At 46.6% G+C, this 22,124-nt stretch overlaps 1 protein-coding gene across 3 annotated transcripts in view; it reads left to right on the top strand.

Moving 5' to 3' along the window:
- The window catches only part of Evl (Enah/Vasp-like), a 135,127-nt gene that overhangs the window by 52,853 nt on the left and 60,150 nt on the right, over positions 1 to 22,124 (top strand). The window contains exon 1 of one of the 3 annotated variants that reach the window (XM_051196584.1): positions 18,366 to 18,521. The exons of the other annotated variants lie outside the window; for them this stretch is intronic. Coding sequence (XP_051052541.1) covers positions 18,511 to 18,521 — 11 coding nt within the window. The 5' untranslated portion in view covers positions 18,366 to 18,510. Of the gene's footprint in view, positions 1 to 18,365; positions 18,522 to 22,124 lie in introns of those variants that run through there. 3 annotated transcript variants of the gene reach the window in all.

The raw sequence follows: 22,124 nt of genomic DNA on the forward strand, positions 1-22,124 counted from the left end.
ACCCATAACCTACCATCTAGTGTTTCTCACATAGGCAGAGGGTGACCAGAAGACGGGAACAGCACACTTGACCAGAGCCAGGGAGTCTTGGCTTCCCATTCCCAGTACTTGCTGTGTTCCCATTCCTTCTTTCATTTCCTGCTACATTCAAATCATTGTCACAGAGCAGAATAAAAAGTGACAGGAAAGGGGACAAGTGCTGCCATTCGGGTGTCTCATTTTTAAACATGAGAGTCTATGAGGGGTTTGACAAAAGTATTAAGATCTGTTGCAGTTGAGCAGAATTTATCCAAGTAACAAGCAGGAAGTATGTGGTGGGTTTTTACAATTCCAGGAATCGACAAAATGTTTGAGCTGTAAGAATTCTTGTGGCCTTTAAAAGTTCTTATTTGTTTATTTTGGCTTTTTGAGACAGGTTCCAAGTAGCCCAGACAGATCTTGAACTCACTATGTAGCCAAGGCTAGCCTTGAAATCCTGGTCCTCTTGCCTTGGCTCCTGGGTGCTGGGATCACAGGTGTGCACACCATTCTCAGCTGAAAGTCTTTATGAATTTAAACATAGTTCCTTCCTGATTGTTCCATATTCAACAGGATAACACGGTGCAGGTGTGCCTTCCATGTTCCACTTAGTTATTGTATCTTATTTTCACAGTAGTCCATGAGTAGAAAGCAGGATTCCAGTGTTGGGTACATTGTGACCATTTTACCCTCCAGGTACCTAAGTTCAGAGAGCTTACATTACATCTCAGAGACTCACTGGGTTACTGCCAGTGCTAGAGTTTGAATCTGTCTTTTAACTTAAAAAAAATACCACTGTTTTTTTTAATTATTCCATCGCTATCTCCCATTCTAATTTATAGAACAATGACAGTCTGTTAGGTATGACAGTTATCTTCATTTTGCATAACATTTAGCTGACTGTTTGGACCACACACACTTACTGAACCTTGTCAGTGGTCTGTAATCTGCTGTCCCCTTTGTTTATGTCAATGCACGCCCTTCTGTCCTTAGAGCCGAGTGAGGGAGCTGCTGCTGCATGTCCGTTTCATGACAGAACTGAGGCCTATCCTGGTTAGACGACTCCTCTCGTCCTACATCAGTCAGCTGTTGTTTGAACATGGGACCATCCTGATTCTGGGAGCTGTGCTTCAGCTACTGTAACCCGGGTCTTCCTGGAGGCTTGGGGAAAGAGTTCACAACGAAAGGAATTGTAAATCCCAGCCTGCTGGAAAAAGGCAGTACACAGTATCAGGAAGGCTCTAAGATCTATGAGGGTAGATCCTCAGAAGGAATCCCGTTGCTTAACAGTTTGGAACTTACACTCAAATACCGCTGTAGTAAAAGGAGAATCTTGACATGGAGCATAAAAGAATATTTAGGAGAAAGAGATGCTTAAGTCAAAAAACCTAATGGAAGGAGTCCAAAGTGTATAAGATCAAATATCCCATTGGAATGTGGGCTCAGAGTTGTAGTTTATATAATTTGGGCTAAATCACTTATTCTTATACTGAGGTGTATGCATCATTTAGATTATATACCCCAAAACTCCTTGTAAGCAGAAAAGCTCAAGATCCTTTTCAAAAGTTTTATTTTCCAAGCTCACATTGTCATAGTAGCTAGGACAGGACTTCCAGATCTCAGAAGGACGGTTCGAGTTTGAAACAATTTAGTGGGAGAGCACTTGCCTAACAGGGCCTAATGAGGCCCTGGGTTCGAGCCCTAGCAGGAGGTTGTTTGGGGAGAGGGTGTTGAGTGGAAAGACAGTGAATTCTGCTTTCTAACTCTTTAGGTTTTCTGACTGACATGTTAGAGCTGAAAACTTTTAAATAAGGCTTCCTTCCTTCCTTCCTTCCTTCCTTCCTTCCTTCCTTCCTTCCTTCCTTCCCTGACAGGGTCTCTCTACTAAGCCGCTCTGGATGTGGTTGTCATGGAACTTGCTATGTATGTAGACCAGGCTGGACTTGAACTCACAGAAATGCCCTCAAGTTATTGCCTCATGTATTTGTCTGCTAGGATAGTGTTGCTATTTCTATACAGCTGCTATGTTTGTCCAGCATCTGGTCTGGAGAGGAGGAATTGGGTGGTAAGGATCTGGTGTCCTCTGTCTTTAGTGGCTCCTGGGAACCTAAACCTTTAACCTTGATGACTCAGACCCGGCCAGGCTGAAAGAGACTCATTCCTCTAACTGTGGTTATTGGCTTACGGACAGGGCTGTCGTGGACCTGTCCCTGTGAAACTCAAACTGGCACCATCCGAGATGGTGCCAGGCCCATTCACAAAAGACTGAACATCCTGGAGGCTTGCCAGCCTTGGGAAGCCCACAGAGAAGGAAGAGAGAACCCGTCATGGCCGAGGAAGTGTGTTCTCAGGGCAACTTTCACTAGCCTTCCCAGGCAGTTACCTCTAACTAAGCCAGACTTATCCATGATTTTTTTCCTCCTAAGAAAAATTCCATCTATTTTTTCTTGTTAGATTTTATTAGTTAAAATGTAGAGAATCTGGAGTAATGTGGAGCTGGAAGAAATGAAGAATAGTAGGAGTTCTGCTGTTAGGCTGACATCTAGAGGGGTAACCATGGCAATCACCTTCAGAGTTATCTTTCTGTCTAAGGATTAACAAAGGACTTGGATACCCTCTGGCATTAGTATAAACTAAATTGTGTTCCCTCAAATTAGCAAGTTGGTGCCCTAGTCCCAGTTGGACTGGCGATATATGGGCCTTTAAGAAGATAAGGTTAGAGGCTAAAGAGATGGCTCAGCAACTAAGAGCACTGACTGCTCTCTCAGAGGACCCAGGGTTCATTTCACAGCATCCACATGGCAACTCACAACTGTCTGTAACTCCAGTTCCAGAGGATCTGACACCCTCACATAGACACCATGTAGGCAAAACACAATGCACATTAAAAAAAAAAAAAATGTACTGGGGATGGAGCCTCAGTCCAACATGACTGGGGTCCCTGTGAGCAGAGGAGGGCACCAGAACACTCATGAACAGAGAAGAGACCATCAGAGAGAAGGTGCCTGCATGCCTGCCAGCCAGGGAGAGTAGTGTCCAGAGAAAGTTGCATTGTGGTGATATGAGGCTGCCCCTACGTCATGGCTGCAAAGTGTAGCTATAATGTAAACAGCTACAGAACAAGGATCACCACCCAGGTCCAGAAAGACTTTTCTAGCAGTAGCTCTCACTCTGCTTGAGGCCTGCCTTCCCCTCCTGCTCCTCCAGGCAGAGGGAAATCTCCTTCTCTCATACTTTAGGACTACTCTGCCCCTGCCTGTTTCTGTGCTTACCACGCCCTCTGTCACCACACACACACACACACACACACACACACACACACACACACACACACACACACTCACACTTAAAAATGACGAGCTGCTGCTAGGAGCAAATGATGAGCTGGGAACTTGTTGTGGCTCCTGGACTGGAATGATGAGTGTGTCCTGTCCCTGAGGGTGTTATCCCAGGAAGCCCTGGCACAGTTAAGAGCCTCCGCAGCAAGAATAGTGCTCTGCAGATCATGCTTTGAGAGCGGCATTGAATTCTCACTTCCTTCAAGTAGAAGTGTCAGGGTCTCCTGAGGGACTTCCAGTGGGTGGGGGGAGTACTGAGTAGTTTCCCAGGCATTCTATGTAACTGTATTTCCTCCATTCAGAGTTAGATGTTAGCACTATAGAAGAATATACCTTCTGTTGACTCAGCCAAGATCTGTATGTTAAAAAAGTACTATTTAATTAACACCATACCCAGTAAGTCAGATACTGATGGCAAGTTGAGTAAACAAACCTTCAGAGGGCCAGAACTTGGCTATAGTTAGCAGACTAGTAGCAGACCAGGTCTAGAACTTTCTTCTGGTTCCGCTTTAGTAGTAGTTTCTTGCTTTGACCTCCTCCATCCTGGGTGAGAAGCCACAGACATGACAGCAAGAAGCGGCATCAGTAACCAGGTGGATTGTAGATTCTCTGAACTGCAGCCAAAGAGCAGAAGCCATGGCGTGAGCTGGCAGAGGAGGCGGACCTCCACCTCCTCTTAGTACCGTGGAATCTTAGCTGCCAGGCTTAGTCCCAAACAAGATTGCTGTGCTGACCTGGTGAGGAAGACTGGCCCTGCTTCCCCTGTGTTTGTTCCTTGGCTACCTTAATATCATCCCCCCCCCCCAAACCTGCCTACCTGCCTGCTGGCAGGCTCTCACTGGGTAGCCCAGGCTGGCATAGAACTCCAGATCCACTGCCCCAGGCTCCTGATCGCCAAAATGGTGCTACTAATGCTGTGACCACCAGCAAAGGGAGACAGCTTATAGTACCCTTGGGTATAGTCCATCCCACTGAGGAAGTCATGGCAACAGGCGCCAAGGGCAGCTGGCCACATTGACTCTAGTCAGGAAGCAGAGTGCTACTACTCAGCCAGTTTCTCCTTTAAATTGTTTTTAATTTATGTTTTACATTTCAATTCCAGTTCCATCTTCCTGCTGTCCTCCAGCTTCCCCCACTCCCCCACCCCCATCTGCTGCTCCAGAGGGTAAGGCCTCCCCTTAGTTTCTGCTTTTTATTCAAAGTCTAGGAACCCAGCCCCGGCCGGCATGGCACTGCCCACATTCAGAATGTCTTCCCACCACCGTTAACCTTGTTTAGGTAATCCCCTGGCATGGCTGGAGGCGTGTCTGCTAGGTGATTCTAGATCTATCATAATTGATAATATTAGCCGTCACAAGATTCAACAATTTTCTTTCTCATTAATTTATTTCTCTGTTTATTTATTCATGTGGTGGGGGAGCAAGCCATGGCACACGTAAGTCCAACAACGGCGTCATGAAGTCAGTTCTCCCCTTTTACTCTGTGGTTCCCAAAGGTCAGGCATGCTAGCAAGCGCCTTTACTAGTGGAGCCATCTCACCATCCCTGGGCTGGCTTTGTTAAATACAAAATGATACACTGCTTACAATATTAAAACTCAAACAATAACATTATGTCTTCAGACACCCTTATGCTCTCAGTGAAGGCCATGGGTTGGGCGGGAAGCTGTCTGTGATAGCCTAAGGTACATCTCAGGGTCCTGTGTGTTCTAGGAATCCCCCCTCCCCACCCCGTGTGTGTGTGTGTGTGTGTGTGTGTGTGTGTGTGTGTGTGTGTGTGTGTGTGTGTGTGTGTGTGGTGGGGGGGGGGTTATGCTCTAAAGACAAGTGTTTTAACCTCCTAAGGGTTAGAAGTTAGGTTGGCCGGTCTGGGTTATTGGTTCTTTAAGGATTCTTCCTGGGTACTCTTGAATGTACTCTACCTCTCCCCGTGCTGATGGACTCTTCAGGAGTCCTCAGGGCGTGGAACCAATTTCTGCAGAGGAAATATGGTGTGAAGAAAACAGGCATTAGCCAGGGCACCAAATAAGCATGAGCCTCAGAGGAAAGGAGGACAGTCGGAAGGACATTAGGGCTTTTCTGAGTTTAGCCATGGCACCTCATATACTTCCTCAGTCTCAGACCCTCCAGTTTTTCTGCTGTGGTAGACTTTCATTATTGTCTTTAAAAAAGAACTTTAAATCAACTATACAATATGGATGCAGGAGCTAGGTTTACTGAAATGCTGGGTATACCACAGGCAAGAAAACTCTGCTGAATGTCTGAGTAGACTGCCTAGTGAGGCCCTGCCCCTTCACTGATGGTGCCAAGGAGCTTGCTGCTCTGAGCTGCCCGTCCTCTCTCCTTGTGTGACCATATCCTTGAGCTGCTGCTGGACATGGTGGTTTCGGTCCCTTTCTGCTTTGCGTCTTGGCCCTGGGAAAACTTTGGTAAACAGCTCGGTGCATAATGTGTTACTAGTGCTTTGCTTCGTTGCTCCAAACTCTTAACAGCCCCTTCTCTTTCTTTCTCTCAATTGTGAACGTCCCTTGTCATCCCCTTCCCTTTTGAGCTCTTCCGTCTTCAGAGCTGCTGTTCGGTTCCCTTCTGACTGGCACCGGTCCCCTTCCTGTGGACTCCCAGCATCCTCTGGTGGCCTGCCTTCACCCTGCCTTGCTCTGTTAGAACTGCTTCTATCTGTCATGCTTTTCTTAAACTGCGGGACAAGAAACAAGAAATGGCTCCTTCCACTCTGCCCCTCAGAAACAGCTGTCTGGCAGAGCATGAGCAAGTGTATGTGCTTTGGTGGCATTTCATTTATATCCAGTGTATCACAATATATTTGTAGAGACAGTTACATTGTGGTTGGTATATGTGACTGTTGTTAACAGAAAAGGCCTCCCTTCTGGAAGAAAGTTCTGGAGCCACTGTGATGGTTCACCAGAGTAAGGCGCTGCCACTAAGCTTCCTGAGTTCAGTCCTTGGAATTCAGATGGTGGGTAGAGAAAACTGACCTCTGTACACATGTACCACGGCGTATGTGCTGTGGCGTTTGTGACCCGCCCCTTTCCCCACAATGACGTGTACAAATATTTTAAGTCCTGATTGGAGACTGGGGAGGATCTGTTCCCTCTCCTCTCCCATTGGCAGTCTTGAGCCTGAGCCTCCATGCAGATTGGATGCATTCCTTTAAACAGAGAATTTGAATGTTCCTGTCTACTTCTCAGAATAGTTTGGTAAATGAACAGCACAATGTGTCTGGAGAAATTCTGTAAACTAGAGAATGGTGTGAACATAACAGAGAGCAGAGGTTGTGGGGTGGAGGGCAGGTCAATGGTATAAGCCGTGGTTTGGTGTCCTCTACTAACTAGCCGAATGGCAGGAGCGACTCTGAGCTTCAGCCTTTCTCCTACTAGAAATAGCATAATGATGATAAATGTGAAGATGCTGACACATAGTAGGTGCTTTTCAAAGAGGTTCTCGTCAGGCCTTTATTGTGGATATCACACTTAGACTTAGGTTCTGGGTAGTTCCCAGATGTGCTTTGCAGTGGAGTCGGATATCTGTAAATGAAGTTAGTATATTTTCTCATGCATTTGTGGCCAACTGTTTTATGTATGTGCCAGACTTAGAACTCCTGTTTGAAAGCTTTGCCTTTGATTCACAGAATAAAAAAAAAGTCCAAGATGGGCATTCATTGGTGACTCACAGGTGGAAAACAGACTAGAGAGTAGTCAGTGTCTTCCTCAGAACACGTAAGCCACAGATGGGAGCCACATGTAGAATGGAAATCATTTATAGTACCATTAACAAAAATGAAAATATTGTAATAGTATGTGTTTAAACTTTGTGGCCAAAATATTATGATTTGAACATGTGACCAGCATGAAAATTATTAGTAAGCTACACTGTATTACTTTTGTGCAAGCCTGGTATGTATTTATACCTGTGTCACTTTTCAGTTCAGAGTGGCTATGTTTCAAGGGCTCAGTGGAGCTCTTATCCCTGATAAGCTGAGACCCGGAGAGTAACTAAGACAGAGATTCTCTTGAACACTGTTTAGAAGTACTGGGCAAACCATGTCCAGTTATTATGGCAAAGCTTGTTAGGTCTGTTAGGTTCACCAAATGTTTGCCATCCCAGCATGCACTACAGCAATGGGAACGTGTTGGAGCTCCCTCTTCTGGCCAGGTGAGAACTACAGCAGAGCTTCAGCAAGCTCACATGCTCGCTCTCTCATTTCCTTTCTCCGAAATGTTTTAAATTTTAATTAAAATGTGATTACATCATTCCCCCTTGCCTTTTCTCCCTTCGAGTCCCCTTAACCCTTCACATTCGTGGCTTCTTTTCTTTATTATTGTTACACGCACAGTCACATGCTCAAAAGTTTGCTCCTTCTGATAGGAAGGACTTCTTTGGGAGGTCAGGAGTCACTTTGAAAAAGATCACTCTCTTAAGCTGAAATACTGCATTGGCTCTGGATTTTATGGCCCTGAAACCCCTGTTCTGTAACAGTGTAAACCAGTGTGTAGAATCTATGGCCTAGGCATCATCTAAGTTGAGAAGTTACAGGAACTATTGGGTGAGTGATTGGCCTGGCATGTCCCTGGTTGTAGAGTGAGAGCACCCAGCAGTAATGTTTAATGGGCAGTCACCATCCCAACTGACAACTTTTAAATGCGTTAGAATAGCCCCTCTCCCCCCCCCCCCCACTTACATTTGCTTTGTGGTATAACGTTGGCTTCTGGGTCTGTCCTATGGAAGAATAAGGACAGGCGATGAAACAGGCCCAGGGCAGCAAGGAGAAGAGGGTGGCCAAGAGTTCCCCAGCACATGGGCCTGCAGCCACACCCTGTGGTTTCAGTTATCCAGGCTTTTCACACCAGGCTTCCAGGCAGCTTCCTCTCCCAGCACCCCAGCGCCTTTGTTGCTCAGTTTGCTCAGTTTGCTGGTGGGCTACTGCAGCCTGTCACATCAGGCTGTGCCCCACAGAAACTTCTCTGTGGGTGCTGTGGATCCTGGGTAGGGAAGGAGGGAGTCACCTAGGCATGGCAGGAAGGGTTTCACAGACAACCTGAGTGCTGTGGAGCAGTGGGAGTTTCCTATGTGTCCTGCTTGCAGGGTTCTCAGAGAAGTTTCTCTGAGTCAGTTTGGCAGCAGCATGGTTGCCAAGGCTCCCTGGAAGTTAGGGTTAGGAAGAAAGACAAACAGGCACAGAAACCCTCAGATGTGCACTTGGTGAAAAGAAGCCATCTGAAAGGCTGCACATAGCAATCACAGCTGTTCGCCATTCTGGAAAACTAGAAACTAACAGTGGCTGTCAAGAAATGGGTAGAAGGAACAAGTCCTCAGAATGCAGTCTTTAAAAAAATAGTTAAGTTCATAGCATTATTGAGAAGGAGGTAGATATTTCCCATACTCCCCACCCCCACATACGTATGCCCTCCTCCATTATAAACAGCCCCAGTGGAATATACAGTTGTTAGGATCAGTGAACATACACGATCACTGTCTACCCACCTGGTCCCATCATTCTTGACATTGTGCACCCAAGTGTTTGTGGGTTTACACAAAGGTACAGTGACATGTGTCCCTCACTATAAAATGGATAGGCCATGCCTATTGTGGGGGCAATAATACATGGAAACACCTCTGCCTCCATCTCCATTTTGCTGTGTGTCGAAACTTCTCCTTTCTTTGTAAGTCTTTAAGGGGGCCTGAGGAGATAGTTCAGCAGTTAAGAAGGCTTGCTGCTCTTGCAGGGAACTGGAGTCATTCCCAGCACCACTGTCAGGTGGTACACACATACCCATAATTAACAGTAAGATGCTTTTAAATTTAATTAAAAGGGAAAGGGAGATTGAGTAATGAGAGCTAATGACCAGGTGAACACCCAGCCCTGGAGGACCCTGAGGGCCTGGGAAATGAAGGATCTGGGTCTAGGTGCTATCTACAGGCAACTTCAAGGCTAGTGGCTTTGAGAAGAACTCACAGGAGTGCAGTGAGTGGCTGGCCATCCAGGGAGGGCAGCAGCTTTATATGTCTACTAATATAGAAAGACTTGACTGGCATATGGCAAAAATGAATATGTGTGTTCTAGACTTAAATGATAGGGATAACATTTTTTTTAGACAGTAAACTCAATAGAACAATGGCTTGTTGTTGCTAGGCCATACAAATTACACAGCGAAATGGAATTCAGTGAAGTTGAGTCCTCTGGATAAGGAAATAACAGTCAGGTAGCTGAATGTTTCTAAGGCGCTTTCTAACACGTGTGGAGTGTGATTTGACCCCTCCCTGCAGGGCCGCATTGCAGCGGAAGGCAGTGAGCAGGTTGGAGAGTATTCATGGCAGCCGTGTGCTATGCGTGTTCTCTGCAGTTGCTTCCCACACCATTGAGTCCTCTGAGAACCACTGAAAGAAATCCCGTACATGACAAATTGTCATCAAGATAGTTGCCATTAGCAATATTAATAGAGTGCTAACTGAGGCTGTCCTCTCTAGCAAGCACCCCTGGTTGGTGACATGCTCTTCTGTTCCGGAGTCCTTCCCCATGACTGCTTTCTGTCGTCTTCACAGCCAGGTAGGCTGAGGCAGGAAGGCTGCCTTTCAGAGAAGCCACATTAAGAGTGCTCAAGGCCTGACCCCTCATCCTCAGGATGAGGAAAGCAAGGTTTCCAAACAGAGCAGACAAGTTTAAGTTGGCCCGTCTCCAGATGCCATATTATTGTCAGGGGCTGTGGCTCTCCATCGCCAGCTCAGCACACCCCAGAGCATAAGCCATGAAGCTGCATTAACTTAAGGGTTTCGTTTGAAAAAGAAAATTTGAACGATTTTTTAAAAAAGGTTTCAGTGCTTTAGAAAATTAATTCCTTAACATGTGAGTATATTTCCTCTCAACCAGGCTAGGAAACTACACACCACTAGCTGCCTCCCTAGTAACAGTTTTTGTTGGCCACATTTGAAGCAGTACCATTGGCTTTAGGAAAAGAACATTTTAAAATAGAACATACTCCTGTTTTTAGCGCAGTGTCCCTCTCAGGAGGGTTGGGGATACCCTGAGGCCAGTTGACTGTCCTGAAGTTATTCAAGTTGCTGGTACAAACACAGATGTCAAGTCCTCACCCCAGCCTCACCCCCATGCAGCCAACCCCTTTTTATCACACTTTGGTTCCTAGATCCTTTTTGAGTACTTAGTCCTGACTCTGGTTTACCTAGTGTCTCATGAGTCCCTTCAGTCCCGCTTCCATGAGCTGCGGAGGGCCCAAGGAACAGGCATGCTCAGAGCTGGTGTGAGGCTCTGTGTTGTGGAGTTTATCTTGGAGTCCCGCCCTTCATGGCACAGGGCTGGGACCTTAGCCATCACATTTCATTTGAGCAGGCTTCAGAAATTCAGAAGACTGATCTTTGCCTGTCTGTTTGATTTGATTTTCCTCCCTATTTTGTCATCAAAAAGGGTTAAAATTCAAGGGTGTAAGATTCCTTTTCCTGCAGAGGTCTTTGAGCCCATGATCCAAAAGACCAGAGACCCAGTGGAGAGGAAGAGCTCAGGGAACAGTTTATCTCTGAAGACGGTGCTGGCACTCTTAGCAGATACAGTATTGGTTTGAGAATTTTGACCAAGTAACCATCCAAAGCCTGGCTTCCAAACTCAGAATGCAGCCACAGTTGGACACCTTGGACACAGCTCTTCTTTCATGTGACGCCAGTCTATTTTTGAGAGAATGAGGGCAGAAATAGTCATCTGTTGAATGGAGGTATTGAGCCATCTTTGGCGGCTGTACAATCAGAATGAAAGTAAGTCGTTGAATCCAGTCTCTTCCCTAAGGTAGCTAAAGGTACCCTGCAGTTCATTACCACAGAATCCAAATAACTTCCCCATGGAACTCCCCCATTATGGAAGTAGGAAGTTTCCTATCCATCGTCTGGACCCTAGTGCCAGCACAATGCTTGATGCTAGCCACTGATCCAACTTTACTCCTTCAGGTCACAGGTGACTTTGTTTCCACTGAGCTCCATGCCATAGGTTCAGAGCTAGTGCTCACACTGCACACCTTTGGAGGCCAGGATGGCACAGCCCTGCTTTCCTTGGCCTTCATTGCTTTCCATTGGCACTATCTCAGCTCCCTCTGAGACTATTCTGGTTGGAAGCACCCCTCTTAAATTCTGACATTGAAACTCATGTCCATGTGCTGTCTAGCCTAGGCAAGAGAATGGGTCGCCTGTCTCACAGCCTGTATCAGAGTAAATAACCCAAGCACCCATCAGCATTCCTGCTTCAGGGTTAGCTTTGTGCTATGACATACATATGGTACCAGCAAGTTTGTCATGTGTGTTTACATGGTCTCTTATGGGAGATTGAGTACTTGCAGACTCACCCCAAACATGTCAACTGATGCTTACTGGAGGCATGAAGATGACTCAGTGATGAAAGCTTAGCTTGACAAAGGGCACCTGAGTGCCCATACATCATACACAGACAGATCTGCTAGGGAAGAGGGTAGTTCACCAGACAGCTGATATAACCAGTCAGTGAGCTTCAGGTTCATTGAGAAATCTCAAGTGCCCTTATCAAGCTGTTTACACTTTATTTTCCAAGCCCCATAGTTTAAGAGAGAAAGCATGTGTGGGCAAGCTCCAAGCTGAGGATGGATACTTGGGAATTTGGGTCTTTTCATTTTGTGGGGTGAGGGGGTGGGGGTGGGGTAGTAAGCTGGTCTTCACAGAGCTGGTCTACTTAGGCAGAGACTACAGCATGAGCAGCAGCCCTGCTGTATGAGTGAGTACAGTTGGCTAGCTGTGTTATTTGAGTGTAATCCTTGTTAGAAATGCCTGGAAGGCAGTCACGGAAAATACAAGAATCAGCCTAAGCACTGGTGGCATCCACCTTTGATCCCAGTACTGGGGAGGCAGAGACAAGTGGAGCTGGGTCAATTCTAGGACAGCCTGGTCTATAGAGTGAGTTCCAGGACAGCCTGGTCTATAGAGTGAGTTCCAGGACAGCCAGGGCTGCACAGAGAAACCTTGTCGTGAAAAACAAACAAAAAAGAAAGAAAATACAGAAAGCTCCAACAATCCAATTTCCATTTTGATTTTTGAAGGCATAGTTGCTCTCTAAAGACTCACCCAGATAATGACAGCACGAATAACACATCACATTAAAAGGCCCAGTACACACTGCTAATGCAACTTCATTAAGTTGGAGATGGTAGCAAATCAGGGGTAATGATTTCTCTGCCTTCCTTACTCCACACCTCCTTGCTTTCTTTTCAGAAAGCCCTGCCTTCCCTATAGAGGAAGTGCCAGTTCTACAAGGAGAATTATCTCCTGTGCTATCAAAGTCCCTTTTGCTGTCCCAAAGGGATGAGTGTTCAAAGTTGACATCCCAAAGAGGTGTTGAAGGAAGAGGTCATTAGAGGTCACCAGAGGCACATCCTGGAAAGTGTGGAGGGATCATAGCTCTCCATGTATGAGCTTCCTAGTCAGCTTTTTTTTTTTTCTTTTTTTTTTTTTGGCTCTGCCATCTGGTTTTGCCATTGTGTGTCACCATTACCAGAGGCCCAGAGCATGGGGCTGTCTAATCTTAGACTGGACCTTCAAAATCATGAGTTTAGTCACTTCAGTAGTAGGTGTCCAGGCATTTCATTAATAGTGTGACATGAAGGTGTCAAACATGCTTGTGAGGTTGCTCCTTCAGGGAACACACAGACTCTTGAAGCCAATTGACAGTCTTTCTTCGCTAGCCAGGGGACCACACAGAGAACTTGCCCAAGTTGTGTAACAACGAGCCTTACCAATCTTAGCTTTTTATGCACACAGACTATATCCTGGTTCATACATTTTTGTTAGCAAAAAGTTACCAATAAGCAGAGCTACAGAAGCCAAAAAGTAAAGTTCGTATATGTAAGGACCTTCCCAGAACTGTGGGCATGCTGAATTAGGTCTTTATTCTCATTTTAACAGGTGTCCGGGTCCATATGCTGGGCTCTTAAGTCAGAATGGTGCCTTGGTATCTCCAATATGGCGTCAGTTGTGCTAGGTTCTAGGGGCCTATTGTATGCATTGCACTAAGGTAAGATGAACAGTGCTTCTCCTGTTTGCCAGTCTCTCGTGGAGGCTTCCTAAGTAAGGGTGTTCCTAGCTTAGGGTTAGCCCTGGCTTATGTTAACAGACTCCAAGTTCTCTGGAATCCAGCCATGTGGAAGTACCTCCTGCAGGTCCGATGGATGTTTCTGTGCTGACATACCAGCCAGAGGCTTTGGCCGGTCTGCTGAGGTGTTGGTGTCTTTCCTCTTGATTCATTCATATGTTCCTTGATGCAGTTTCCATTTGCCCTAAGCCTGCAAGGTACCTTAGGAACCCTAAGCTCTGTGCTGGTACTGAGCTTGGCTCATGGTATCATATTTTAAGCTGCTTCTTCAAACAGGATGGGTTTCTTCCTCACTACTTCCTTAGTGCCAACATCCCCTACCCTATGTTTCCAACATTTTCTGTTGTCCCAGCATGATTGATTTAGGGCCTGTGGTGCATAGTGCTTGGTTGGTTGGTTGGTTGGTTGGTTGGTTGGTTGGTTGGTTGGTTGGTTGGTAGGTTGGTTGGTTGGTTGGTTGGTTGGTTGGTTGGTAGGTTGGTTGGTTGGGTTTGGTTTTGTATGTGGGCAGGGGCGCATGTGACAGAATGTATGTGAGGTCAGAGGACAACCCGCAAGAGTCAGTTCTCTCCTTCTACTGGGATCAGGCTCAGGTCGTCAGATAAGTTGTCAAGGCCTCAGCCATAGATTTATTTATTTTTTTAATAAAGCCATTCCTTTCAGTAAACAGATGAGGAAGCCAGCCAGAGTTGAGGGTGGGGATGATAACCAGGGAGCTCTGCATAAAGCAAGGGGCAGGCCAGGGCCTGTCTCCTTCCTATAATTCTGCTAAGTGCGTTATTAAAATTCTAGGGTGAGTTGAAAGACCTCCAAGAAGGTTCACTCTAGCTACCTGCTTACTGGAACCAGAAAAGATTGTGGCACTGTGTAAAGGACAGAGGAAGTGGGGAAGGAAACTGAAAGGCACTTTCTCACGGAGATAGTTACTCATGGGCCAGCATCTTCAGGAAATGGAAAAAAAAAGAAAAGAGGCTTTGCTAGTGTAATAACCATCACTAATTCTGCTTCTGTCCTTGATGAAGTGATGGTAATGACTTACCTTAAAAACAGCTGTAGAATGGAAACCACAGAGTACTGAAGCTCACAGAGTACCAAATCCTTGCTGTTTCTAGATGTTTAACAGACAACCTAGGACCCTGATTACTGAGAAGAAACACCATGATAAGCCCCATAGTGGCCAGATCCATCTGTCTCTGTGTGCTTTTCTGTCTTAGGGGAAATGGTGGCGCCTAAGATAAAGAGGCCACAGGAAGCCGACCCTGAAATTATATGTAGTAAGTAAGACCTGGTAAGGACTAGAGGAGGCAGAAGCTCTGTGGGCTCAAACAGAAGACACCTGAGCTGTGTGTAAGACTTCACCGAGCTCTTGCCTCGGGGCTGCCTGTGCATGTTTGGTGCCCTGCTCAGAATGCACTCTCCAGAGCTAAGCACCAACGGATGATGCTGGAGGTCATATACTGCTGAGGATGAGGGACAATCACCTCAGCCTGAGCCAAGAGACCCACTGTGATCTGAATGTAAAACGTCTCCCTTGGGCTAGTATGTTTGAACCTGTAGTCCCCAGCTGTTTAAAAAGGCTGTGGGAGCTTTAGGAGCCTCACTGGGGGAAGTAGGCCACTAGAGGTGGGCCTTTAGGGTTTATCCTCCAACCCCACTTCCTGTCTGTTTTCTGCTTCTTAACTGCTGACAGTGTGACCAGATACCTAATATTCCTACCTTCCCTGACATAAAAGACTTTCTCCCTTTGTTCATATATTTGACAGGGTCTCACTCTGTAGACCAGGCTAACCTCGAAATCACAGAGATCCACCTACCACTGCCTCCCAAATACTGGGATTAAAAGTGTGTGCCACCACACCTGGTTGGATCCCTTCTTAAACCATTAGCCCAAACAAATCTTTCCCTGGGGTTTTGTCACAGCCACACGACAAATGACCAACACATAAAAACTGGCACTCGGACAGTGCGTGCCATGCAAGCACAAGGACCTGAGTTGGGCTCAGATCTCTGGCTGTGTAAAAGGCAGGTGTGACAGCATGCATCTGTAACCCATCAAAGTGGCTGAAAAGGAGGCAGGATTACTTCCAGCTTCAGTGAAGGACAAAGATGGAAAATGGTAAGAAGTAGACGACACCCAGTATTGATCTCTGGTCTCCGTGGGCACATACAGGTGCACAGTCACTTACGTGCTCACACATACACACACGAACACATATGTACAACATATACAAGAAATGCAGACAGTAGAAGCCTGGCTCATAAAGGTTTCAGAGTGCAACAAGAACTTTGTCAGGGTTAAAGTGCATTCATGTGATATTCTGGAGAAAATGTATGCCTGTATTCTGCCTGTGTCCTGAGAACTTGAATAAGGATAAATTCAAAAACAATGGACTACTGGACCTGCTGCCTTACACCTTTAATCTCAGAACTCAGGAGGTAGAGGCAAATGGATCTCTTTGAGTCTGAGGCCAACCTGGTCTACATAGTGAATTCCAAGCCATCCAGGGCTGCCTAGTGAGACCCTGCCTTTAAGAAAGAAAGGGGGGGGGGGAGAACCAACTGAACTCATTTGTTTGAATACATATACCAAGGAACTTGTTGGACTTGGAGGAGGTTCATGTTTGTGATACTAGCTAGCACCTGGGAAATAGAAACAGGATCAGGAGTTCAAGGTCATTCTTGTCTACATAGAACTTGAGGCTAGCAAAAATCAAAAGAACAGAAGGAAGGGTTCCTTTGGAAGAAGGGTCAGCATGATATATTGCATGCTTTAAAAATGAAGAAGCAAGCCATGGGCCAGGTAATGTGGGTATTATGTAGGATATGGGAAAGAGAAGGGGCTGCCAAGCCGGAATAAGGAAGTATGGCATTTCCACCATCTTAATTTAGCCTAGTGAGATCTGTGTTGAAAATCTGATCTATGTTGGACATCTGGCCTACTGTTACCCTACAGAATTACAAGATAATACATTTTTATTGTTGTAAGCCACTATGTTTGTGGTTATTACAGTAATAACAATAAAGAATATAGAATAGAAGGTGTCCTTAATAAAAGCTCCAAGATGCATAAAATAAGTATTAACAGAACTGGAGATGGAGAGAAATAGCTACCCTTAAGCTCCTTAGAGATTTGAAGGCCTTTCTCTCAGCAGTTGATACAATGTTTAGAGAAAATATTAAGGACAGAGAAGTTCAGCACCTATTAACCAACTGACATTGGAGAGAACACACTCTCTCTTGTGACCATGGTAGATTCACCAAACTGGACTGTATGCTGGACCCTAAAATCTCTATACAGGTTAAAACAATCGACACACTGGAAATACAAAAGAAGTCATATTAGGTGCAGCTGTCTAACCACGGTAGAGCTAAGTAAATAGCAACAGAGCGAGAAAGCACTAAAAATTTTGAAGCAAAACAAAGGTGAATAACACACTTCCAAATAATCCGCAGATAAAAAGAAATATTCACAAGGAAAAATAGCAAATATTTCAACCAGCAAAGACCAAAACCACAAGTCAAAAACATGGTTTGCAGCTGGCATGTGCTCCACAGGAAATGTAGGTCTTTAATGCCCCTGAAAACACATTTTCAATGTTTAGAGGGTGCTCATGTCTCCTGTTAGAACAAGCCCTTTATGCTGTCCTCCGCACAGCTATCTTCCGCTGTTGCAATAATCTTTCAGTGCATCTGTTTGCCCAAAGACCATCTATCCACTGCATCCCTAGCCCTTCTTCCCTTTTTCATAGGATCTCACAGTGTATCTCAGGCTGGCCTCAAACCCATTAACCTCCCGAGTGCTGGCACTGCAGGTGTGCCGATTGCACCAAGCTGTAGGACTCTAAAAGCTGTCTAAAGACAAGGCCTGCCCCTCCTTCTAAGTCTTTGTTTTCAGTTTCTAGCCCAGTGTATGACTTTTCATGAGCTTTCTGCTAAGTTAAGGAAACCCATGGGATAAGGAAAAGACTCACCCATGTTACAGTTAAGGAAATAGAGGCCAGAGTCTCTGATTGCTAATAAATCCAGGTTCCCCATGTTCCTGCAGTGTTCTTTCAGCTGTGGATTGCTGACTGTAGTATCCTTTCACAATCGTGATGCAAATTCTACCCTGGAGTCAAATGGTCGGTCTGTTATAGCTGTACACACTGTACAGGCCCCTGCTCTCAGAACCCGCCAGGACTTTCTGAATCTATCAGCCTTCTCATTGGGTCCTATAGGAAGTCATCTGCCATGACCCTGCACTGTGTCAAGTAGAAACCAGAGCCCAGATTCTGTGTAGTTCTGACCTAAACCAGACAATGATGCCACTAGTCACTGGTGGGCCAAAACCACAGCCTTGTCCCCATAGCTCCTGGCTAGCTTTGTTAGTTCTCAGACCCTGGACAAAGGGCTAACTAAGGTGCCTATTAACATATGAAAGTGGACTGTCCCCTAGCCTCTCAGCATCACCAGTTCTAACACTCTGACCCTACGCTCAACAGCCCCGGGCTGGGCAGTCATTCCCCAGCTGCTTCTCCCTGGACCTGCAGCTTTTTAGCTACCAGTCCTCTGGGCCTCTCTGTCTCTGAGTCTCCTCGTCTCCTGGCTGTCTCTCTTCCCTGCCCCTCTCCTCACATGACCCGGTTCAGTTTGCTGGCCTTGTCCACTCTGGTCTCTCCCTTTTATCTATAATAAAAACCTCAACCCCTTAGGAGCAGCCAAGCCCTCTTTATTTCTTTCTCGAACTCAACAGGAAACTCTGGAGCTTGAGACTGCCAGTCTCGGGCCTCTGCAGCAGACCTCAACCGCCCACACTGCTGGGCCCTGTGCTGTTAGCTTCTTGTTTCGCTGTTTTCTACATAGGTTTCAGTTTTTCACTTGGGTTTGTTTCCCCTTTGTCTCTTGTTCAGCTTCCTTTTCCTGTTTGGTTTTAAGTATAGTCTGAAGTCATAGCTGTCTTCATAGGGTCTGTGGTCCTCTGAGCCACAGAACCTGGTGGGGCACAGGACTCAACCTCTTCAGGCTCCCTGTGCAGCCTTCGTTCAGCCATGGCCCCAGGGTGAGTACGGGGACCCAGAACGGGACAGAGGTGTGTGAAGGTTCTGTAGAGGTCATCTCTGGTCTTCTTAGATACCAGTCAATGATGGGAATATCTAGGACCAGAGGGCAAGGGACTCAGCAAAATCCTAGAGCAAGTCAACGACCTCAGCCCCTCTGATCATTCCAGTCCCTGGTCTGCGCTTGTGGATGCCGATGACCTTGAGTAACTTGAATCAAAAAGACTTACTCAGAATTGACCACCCACTTTACAGGTAGAGGGGATTGTGAACTCTGAGGGGAGTGTCTGGCTTACAGGTATGAGTGGTGGGTCTAGGCTCTGTACCTTGTCCTGAGGCAGCTTGTACGCTGTGCCTCTAGACCAAGATGAAGGACCTGAGTTCTTCTTACATTAGAAACTGCATGTGCTATGACCTGTGGAGAGATTTGCCCCCTTTTGGCTTCTGCTCTCACAGACAATGTTGAGCATTGTTGAGTACCAGTCATCTGCAAACCATGTTGTATTGTGAATGGACATGAGCGCCCTTTTTCTGTAACTACATCAAAGGTTATGATAGGACCAAGAGTTATTATCCTCCAAGGTGTGGAACTTTTATTTAAATCATTATAGCCTTGTGTCTTCACATAAAATAATAATCCCCCACTTCAAAATTTATTTGCTTCCTGGCACACACCTTTAATCCCAGCACTCGGGATTAAAAGCAGAAGGGTCTCTTGAGTTCCAGGCCAGCATGGTCTACAGAGTGAGTTCCAGGACAGCCAGGACTACACTGAGAAACCCTGTCTTGAAAACAACAAACAAAAAAGTTATTTGCGAAGTCCCACTTCGTCACCTGTCTTCTCTTGCCCTTCTTTGGCTGGATGAGGAGAGCGTTAGTGCTTCTGCCTGTGGCTGAGGATGCTGAGGCTCTGAAGGGCTGAGGGACTTCCCTAAGGCCCACCTGGTTGAAGAACGACCAGGCCTGGAGCTTACTCAAAGTGCCTCATCCAGGCTCTTGAGCTACTCGAGTGAATGAGACAGCAAGTCCAGCCTGCCGGTTGCTCCTGGGCAGCCAAGGAACACGGCCGCCTCTCCTGTTGGTCTCTGCTGAGGAGCTGCTGCCCCGCTAGGCCAGAGAAACACTGGTTTGTTGCTTGAGTTATGGTGACTTTATTCCTCCTCCTTTGCCAACAGTTTTCTGTCATTTTAGTTATTTTTCTATAGCTTCAAGGGGTTTTGCTGTTGTTTTGCATGGAGCTGTGAAAAACAGAGAACACTTTCCATTCAGAGGTATGATATTTTCAGTCGTAAATTACACTGAGGAAGCTTACTGTTGGTTACTGGTGGTAGAAAATAGTACCAGGAGGAAATAGGGAGGAGGCACGGAGAGTTTTTAAAGGCCTTTAACCCTTAGACATTGGAGAAGTTGCAGCTGGAAAGCACCCTAGAGACACTGACTGCATGTCCAGGGCAGCAGAGCTTCAGACCTTGAACTTTCCACTCCAGTGAGAATAAGTGCCCTGTGCCCCGTATGCACTCGCTGCCTTGTGCTGAGGAAAAGCCCTTTGTGCCGTATTGTTGTAAGGGGTGATAGGTCTCCAGTCTCAGTTCTAGCTTTGGAGACCTAGAGTTGGGCAAGACTTGTCTGCAGTGGGTTAGAGGCCGAAAGTAGGGCAAAAGCCGGGTTTTCTCCTGTCTCTCTTCCTCATCAAGGTTGTGTGTGCTTGTCTATGCAAATAGGCTCATGACTTGACAGTGGGACTATCCATGTGAGACATGAGAGCATCTAGATTCCCCACTTCCCCTGGCATCCGTGGCAAGGCTACAGAAGGATTCCCATCACCAAGGCACCCTTTTCTGAGCACCTAGTCACAGACAGGAGCTGAATTCTCTTGCACACTTGTCAGGGCACAGACCAGTGTCTCACAGCAGTCCTGATGAGGATAAATGGGGGGAAAGGAGCCCTCCTGCAAGCCTCAGCAACCAAGCCTCTGAAGTACAATGCTGGAGTGATAGGAAAATGGTGTCAAGATGGATTGTGCACACATCACATCAAGGCAAAGGAGGCACCCAATGCCCAGAGAACAGTCCACCTAGAAAGAGAACTGGGCTTTTGGCTAAGTGAGTGACATGCTGTCTGGGTGTGTAGCTTCCTCCTGTGACACAGTACATGGCCCTATAGGAATTCCAGAGAGGGTTGTCATGACAGCTGGATTCTTTCTAAGAGATTGTCAGTGGACAAAGGAGTCTAGGAAAGCCCCTCTTACACATTTGCTATTGTCTGAAGCTAGAAGTTGTCCACACACCAGCGTCACAAACTAGGGGACAGCATTCTTGAACTCCTTCACAAATACATTTCTGTCTCCTTCACAAATACATTTCTGTCTCATAGAGAAATAAACCAAGAGAAGGAGAAAGAACTGGACCAGAAGAGTAGCTAAACTAGTAGGTCCAAGCCTGGAATATGAGTCTCCTGACTGCTGTGCTGTCCTCGTCCTTAGACCAGAGGTGATAGGAGCTATGAGGGGGTGAGGAGATACCCTGTATAGAACAGTGCAGCACAGACAGTGTGTAGGCAGTGTGTAGTCTACATTCCAGTAATCCCAGCACTTGAAAGACCGAGGCAAGAAGGTTGCTGTGAGTTCGAGGCCAATCTGGTCCACAGAGTGAGCAATTTAGTGAAACCCTGTCTCAAAAACAAACACACAAAAAAACATAGGTAGTGTGAGCTTCCATGGTTGAGAAGTTGGGACTGTTGGGAGGAGGTGGCCTCTCAGAAAATGCTGAAGCTCAGGAAGGGTCTCTTTCAAGAGAGAGAGTTTTACCAGGAGCAGATGAAGGGCAGGCAACAGTTAAGCAATTATCAAGAGAGAGCTAGAAAAAACAGCTGGGGCAATGTGGAGAGAGCATGGCCGGCCACCACCCTAGCTGTCCTTAGTGGGAACATTCTTTAACCCTGCAGTGGCCACATGAGACAGCCATAAAATCTAGGAATGAAAATGCGTGTAGCAGAGAGGGGCACCAAGTGCCCTGAGATGAGAGCAATTTGCTGGACCAGAAAAAGCCAGAGAAAGGGTAGGGAGGACCAAGTCCTGTGACTGTGGGGAAGGTAGAAGGAAACGGGAGCCAAGGACGTGGCACACGAAGCCTGTCAGTGCACACACAAGTTTGATTTTACTTGTCAAGTTGGGAGACGCTTTGGAGGGAAGGACGTCTGACTGAAGTCAGCGCATGCGCACTGGCACTGTGGGTGACAGTGGCCACTGTGACAAGAATGAAGGCAGATAGGCTTCTTGGGAAGCTGCCTCAGTCTTCCAGGTCAGAGGCAGAAGACTGGTGGTGGTACTAGGACACGGTGGGGACAAGTGGCCAGATGCAGTAGGGGCGTGGGAGGGATGGCCTGAAGGACTTCCTAGGGTACCCATGCGGGTGTGAAGGAAGCCCTGGGGTCTGCTGTCATCGGGCGGGCGGTGGGTCCTCCGGGAGCTGGGCCTGATTCAGGCAGCCTGCAAGAAGCTGTGGGCTTTGGACTCAGTACAGCATACATCCCCCAAAATGTTTCTTGCACAAGGCTGACAAGCAGGAATTAGCCAGTTTCTCAGGGTGGCCTTGGGGGATACAATG

This window comes from Phodopus roborovskii, unplaced genomic scaffold (assembly GCF_943737965.1).
Source record: "Phodopus roborovskii unplaced genomic scaffold, PHOROB, whole genome shotgun sequence".
Classification (NCBI taxonomy): Eukaryota; Metazoa; Chordata; class Mammalia; order Rodentia; family Cricetidae; genus Phodopus; species Phodopus roborovskii.